General features: G+C 36.4%; 1 protein-coding gene across 1 annotated transcript in view; it reads left to right on the plus strand.

The window, feature by feature from the left end:
- Positions 1–6,081, plus strand: part of MALT1 (MALT1 paracaspase) — a gene marked incomplete at its 5' end in the record, with an annotated part of 53,238 nt that overhangs the window by 18,960 nt on the left and 28,197 nt on the right. The window contains 4 exons of the mRNA XM_015590827.2: positions 1,421–1,580; positions 3,080–3,258; positions 3,695–3,791; positions 4,387–4,419. Coding sequence (XP_015446313.2) covers positions 1,421–1,580; positions 3,080–3,258; positions 3,695–3,791; positions 4,387–4,419 — 469 coding nt within the window. The remainder of the gene's footprint in view (positions 1–1,420; positions 1,581–3,079; positions 3,259–3,694; positions 3,792–4,386; positions 4,420–6,081) is intronic.

Below are 6,081 nucleotides of genomic sequence, written 5' to 3' on the forward strand. Positions count from 1 at the left end.
GAGGGAGAAACCCTCTGTGGAAAGAGCAAATGGGTTTCTTTAGGAAATAAAAAGGAGTTCCTAGGAGAGTAAATGGGAGATAAGAAAGTTTGTGATATTGTTTATTCATGCAGGTGTGAGTGGTTCTTCCATCTTCTTCCTGACTGTGTAACTCCCCTGAAGAGGGGATTCGTGGCAGGCTGGTTCTTGGTCTCCTTCCTGGGAGTGAAAGCCTCCCGGAAGAGGGAATTTATGGTAGCATCGTTTTCCAGAAGTTTCTGCTTTTAGTCAGATAAGAGAAGCTCTGAGGAGGCTTCTCTCTGCATCTGTTGAATTCCAAGCATTCAGCTTGAACTAATCTTCATACCAATTCTGGGGTTCTGAGTGGATCCTCACAAGTCCTAACCCCAAGGAGCCTTTGTTAGGAAGACACCTTGTCCACTTTAACAAGAGAGAGGAAGACAGTTATAAACAGGTACTGGCGTAGATGGGTGTGTGGTTCGGTGGCAAGAAGAGGAGAGAGTTTCTGTCTGCAGTCCGTGGCTGAGGGAAGTCGGATTGCAGGAGGCTGAGGTGAGAGGGAGCATCCGCTAACAGTCTAATACAGCAAACCCAGTAGGCTAACGTGGCAGGGTTGTCAGGCGGTGCCATCCCATCGTTAAATCTTCAGCAAAATGCTCTTGCTGTGGCACGGGTTCTGAGAGGGAAGACAGTTGAATTCAGTTGCCTGGGATTTGGGGAGAGAGAGAGGGCTGAGTTTGTTAAGCACTTTACAGGGAGTGTGGCGCTTGACTGAGCCCTTGGCGATGTGTCAGAGTTGTGTGGCCTCGATAAATTGATGGGGGCAGCAAAGGTGAAGCAAACCTTAATGTGGTGACCAAAGCTTGGAAGGCCATTTCTTCCCATTGCCGATAATGGCTTTCCATAGCCCTTCTCCGCCCAGACCTGCAAAGAAGTACATTGGAATTTTGCAGATGAGAAAATGGGATTTGAGGTGAACTAACTTGCTCATGTGCTCACAGCTAATTTGGTCAGAAGTGAAATTGGTAGCCAGGCCCAACTTTCTGTACTTTGCATCTCACCATGGTGTTTGTCATGTTGTATGGCTACTTAACTCACAAATGGTACAATTGTAGATTCTTTAAATGCCAAGGATTGAACAGTTAAGTGACAGAATGGATACTTTTCTGTGAGTTTTGGGAAGATAATGGGAGAGAGCTTTTTAACTCTGATTAATAGATTTGTAGGAGACTGGATTTCTAAGACGTCAGCCCTAAATTACTCAAAATGTTGTTTGTATTTTAAGTAAAAGATATTTTAGAACTCGAGAAAGAGATAGACTTTCAGAGGTCCAAAGAAATCACATATTCTGCACAGAGCCTTTTATAAGGCGTGTTTCGGTGAGTCATTCACTGGTTTTCTCTTTTTGATTTTTTCACAGATTCCAAATGGAAATGGATCGGAACTTATTTTTAACACAGTGCATGTAAAAGACGCAGGCTTTTATGTCTGTCGAGTTAATAATAATTTCACCTTTGAATTCAGCCAGTGGTCACAACTGGATGTTTGTGATGTCACAGAAGTAACAGAAAGTTTCCAAGGTAAGTGATTAAATTGCATGTTGGGAAGGGAATTGTCTTATTTTAAATGTTTACTTCTAAATAATTTCAAAGTTTCCAACTATTACCCAGAGCCCACCTATAAGGTCAGCACTTGTTAAAATTTTATCCCGTGTGCTTTGATTCTCTTTCTCTATGGAGAAACACAGACACGCGCACTCACGCACACACGCATGCACGCACGCACACACAGATGCCTTAGAATGACACAGAATCCTCAGTCTGGCCCTGCCAGTACCTCTTCAAACTTACCTTCTTTCATGGATTTGAATGTTGTAGTCTCTGGTTTTGGAAGAGAAAAAAAATCTAATATAGTCCTATTCACTTTTTAATTCTTTCCTACCCTGTGCGTTTTCCAAAACTACTATATTACTCTTAAAAAATTGTTCTGTGGAATAAAACTCTAGAGTTGATGTTGACATGAAAAGGCATATAGTGTATTATTTGCTGCAATCAAGCCTTTCAGCAAACTATATTTTTACTCTTTGTCATTTACCTTTTTAGTCCAACAACTAGTATTGATCAAGAAAAGAAAAACCAGTCTGCTCTAAAGAGTAGCTGTCGGATACTATTTTGTTTATTCACACACACAGTCAAGGTCATATCCTTTGTCATTTTTGCCGAACAAAAAGAATGGGAGGGAAACAGGCTTTTTGTTACTAGTCTGTCTTCCATTCTTCTCTCTCAATTTAGCTTTTCCTACACCTAGATCAATAAACCATCTCCAAAAATACTCATGATTTATTAGGAGAGTTATTTACATCTTTCTAGAATATTTCTGTGCATGTAATGAACTTTAATATGTTTATAAATCTTATTCAACAAATATTATTGATCACCTGCAACGTGTGAGACACTGTTTTATGATAGAGACCTGGTGTCACATAACATGGACAGGCCCTCTGTCCTCAAGGAACTTAAGGAGTAACAAGTGAATGTCCATAAATAATGCACGCTGATACCTGCTTTGAGAAGAAATGCTAGTGGTAACCCATCCATATTTATTCAGTGCCAATAACAGTATGCCTTATTGTAATAAGTCGAATTCACTCAAACAATATAGAGCTTTCTGGTTGTGCGTGAATATCACTCAAGATGTTAATAAGTTGTTTGCTCCCACCAAAAAGATTGTAGCCAAACACGTTCGGAAACCACTTTAACTGTTTTCCCCTCTTACATACACAGTACACACTAATACTTTGAAAGCTCTGAGAAGTCCTGCAACTAAAAAACTCTGTTTAACTTTGTTTAAACCCAGAATTTTCTAAACTTATTTATCCACAGCATTCTTTTATCCATAGAACATCTCTTAATATTTCTAGAAGTGCTAAAGTTTTATGAAACAGTTTGGGAGATGCTATCGAAGATTATTTAAAAATGAAGGTTGAACTTGAAAACACTTTTTTTAATTAAAGGGGAAAATCTTATTTTTAACCTAGAGATTTTATTTATGCTTAATAATATTTTTCTTTTAATTTAAGGAAGTTTGGATGGTGTCTCTGATTCCAGGTTGCAAATCTGTGTTGAACCAAGGCCCCAAAAGCTGATGCCGGGCAGCACGTTGGTCTTGCAGTGTGTGGCCGTCGGAAGCCCTATTCCTCATTACCAGTGGTTCAAAAATGAATCACCGTTGACACACGAGACAAAAAAGCTATACATGGTAAGCTCTTGGATTCAGGGGGTATTTTTGTATTAATATGTAAAATAAATAGTGTAATTGAAAATTAGGGTAAATATTAGAATTCCTGTTCTTCGGGGTTTTTTCATGTTTTCAGAATGTTTGTTTCAAGTCCCTTGTTATTTCATATTGTTTCTTATATTTATCTTATATTCTTATATAGTACTAGAATACAGTAATACCACATGTAAGGGCTTATACTAAAATGTCAAATAGTATTGTGGGAAACTCATTATTGGAATTATTATATCATTTACTTGCTAATATTTAACCTAATGAATGGAAATAATCTAAAAATGTCTAATGCCTTCTGAAACTTTGTTTCATAGTTTTTGTAAAGTACAAAATAACTTTCTTTCCAAATGGATTTAAATTAAAGATGAAGAGGAACTATGTGTGTGTTCTGATATTCTTATAGGTGCCTTATGTGGATCTGGAACATCAGGGCACCTATTGGTGTCATGTATATAATGATCGAGACAGTCGAGATAGCAAGAAGGTAGACATCATCATAGGTAAGCAGCATTGCTCACTGTTCTGACAGGTGGTGTATAATGTAAGCTATATAAAATGAAACGTTTAAGCAAAGGAAATCCTACTGCTTTTTACCTCATTAATTTAATGATTGTTAAGTATCAGGAGTTATACTGTTTATAGAATTTTGAGAGAATACATACTAAATTCATAATCTAGGTTCATATTCCAAGAGTGGAAAAAAAACAAAAGTAGTTTTTTATTTAGACCTTTTTTATTATTTTTAAATTTTATAGTTTATTTTAAACACTTATGGCAAAAATGAATTAAAACTTTACTTATAAAGAACTTGATTTAGTGGGAAAAGATTTTTAATAAAACATTTTTAAAAAACAAATATAAACATATGAAGGAAAGAATGATGATTAATCAACAATCCCCATTATGAAGTGCCTAATTTGGGAGTTTGTTCTAGTTAAGCTTAATGCCTTTATAGTTGTGTTGTTAATAGTAGATGTTGATGCATATGTTGCTTTGCCAACATATTTCTGTGCTATTTATCTCTATTCATTTGATGGCTGCCCTTCCTAAGATCATGAATTACATTACATTCACATTTGTTTTCTCTGGAACAAGGAAGAACACATGAGGCAGTGGAGTGCACTGAAGGTAGTGTAATCCTTTGGTTGGAAACCAGATATATCCTGCATGCTGGCTCCTCTTGGGATCGGTGGAGTGCTCTAGCCTACTGAGTGCAGTGATGGAAAAAATACGAGCTCTAAGAAATAGTTTCAATCTAAGGATAGTGTATCTTTGTCTTTGGGAGTTTGTAAATTGCCACAGACACTGTTAAATTGACACACATGAAAATAACTAATTTTCAGTTGCTTTTCTATAGCATATAATGATAAAATTTTTGCATAACACCTTATGAATAGTGAACATTTGCAATTAATTTGTAATACACATTTTTATTTTCATAAGATCTGTAAAAAAGATAAGATGGCTGTACTGTCACGGAAAGTTGTTTTGATTATTTTATCTATCCTTTCACCATGATAATGTGCCTCGAGTGTGAATGTAGTTGCTATAAAACTTTCAAGGCAGGAGATTTATTTAACACATGTTTTATCAAATATTAAATGTCGTTTTCTATAAAATTGATAAGGCCCAGTTTTGAAGCTACAAATCTTTAGATCACCATGTCACCTTTATCATAATGTATAAAGAGAACTGAAAATCGATTTCAGCAGAAGCTTCTAATTTGTTTTAATTAAAGCGTTGTACACAGTTGTAATGAGTAAATTTTAAAATTTAAGAGTATGACATCACACTATTTTGCAAAATTAAGTTTGTCGATAGCAAAGTATTTTTTCAATTTCTGCCTCCTTAAACTACTGTATATATAACCTTAGGCTCTACTTGGATGAAGTAAGAAAATAATGTTAAATCTTACGTTTCCTGATTTTTCTATCCTTCCTATCACTTTGAAATACTGTAATCACTGTTTTCATCCCAATACATAACTGTGAATGAGAGTCCCTAGCGTAAGAGAATTCCAGTCCCAGGGTCTGCAGGCCCTACATGAGGGGAGCTGTGTGAAGAAATCCTAACCAAACCCCTCTTTCTTCTTTTACTCCTTTTTTGCCTAATTGCATGATTTTTAAAACTTCCTAACATTGGAGACCTCTAAGAATAAATAAACTAACGTTGCTCTCCTGTTGGGCTTCAGGGTGATGCCTGTAAGTCATCGCCTTGCTGTGATGCTTCTTTGCATGCAAGAGGCTCCCTGTAATGTTCACAGTAACAAACACACCATTAAATAATGATATTCAAATAAATCTGTTCAGAACACTTAGAGATGAAAATCCAGCTATGAAACCACTCTAGAAATTTCAGATGGAAAAATGAGATCCAACTTTTCTTTATAAAAAAGTCTACAAAGTTGAGACATTTTGTAATTGGTGGTCGACACATTCATGAACAGTGCCCTACATCGTATATCTTTTTTTACCTATGAAGCATGATGTTATCCATTTCATTTTATGTATTTTGTTAAGAGATACTTTATCAGGACAAAGTGTGGATTGAATAGGTGAAGCTCAGGAGATTTGTTAGGGCAGTGAAAGTATTCTGTATGACCACTGTAATGGAGAATACACGTATGCAAGTTTTAAAAAATCATTTAGTAGGAGGTTAGAGGAGGATGGATCCCAGGATGGAATGCAGAACACGACAAAAGAATCTAAATGTATTACAAATGGGTAAAGCAGCCTTGCTGAAAAGGAGAAGGAAGAACAGGGCGCTGACCTAAGCAATCGGAAATTAGGT

This window comes from Pteropus alecto, unplaced genomic scaffold, assembly GCF_000325575.1.
Source record: "Pteropus alecto unplaced genomic scaffold, ASM32557v1 scaffold14, whole genome shotgun sequence".
Lineage (NCBI taxonomy): Eukaryota > Metazoa > Chordata > Mammalia > Chiroptera > Pteropodidae > Pteropus > Pteropus alecto.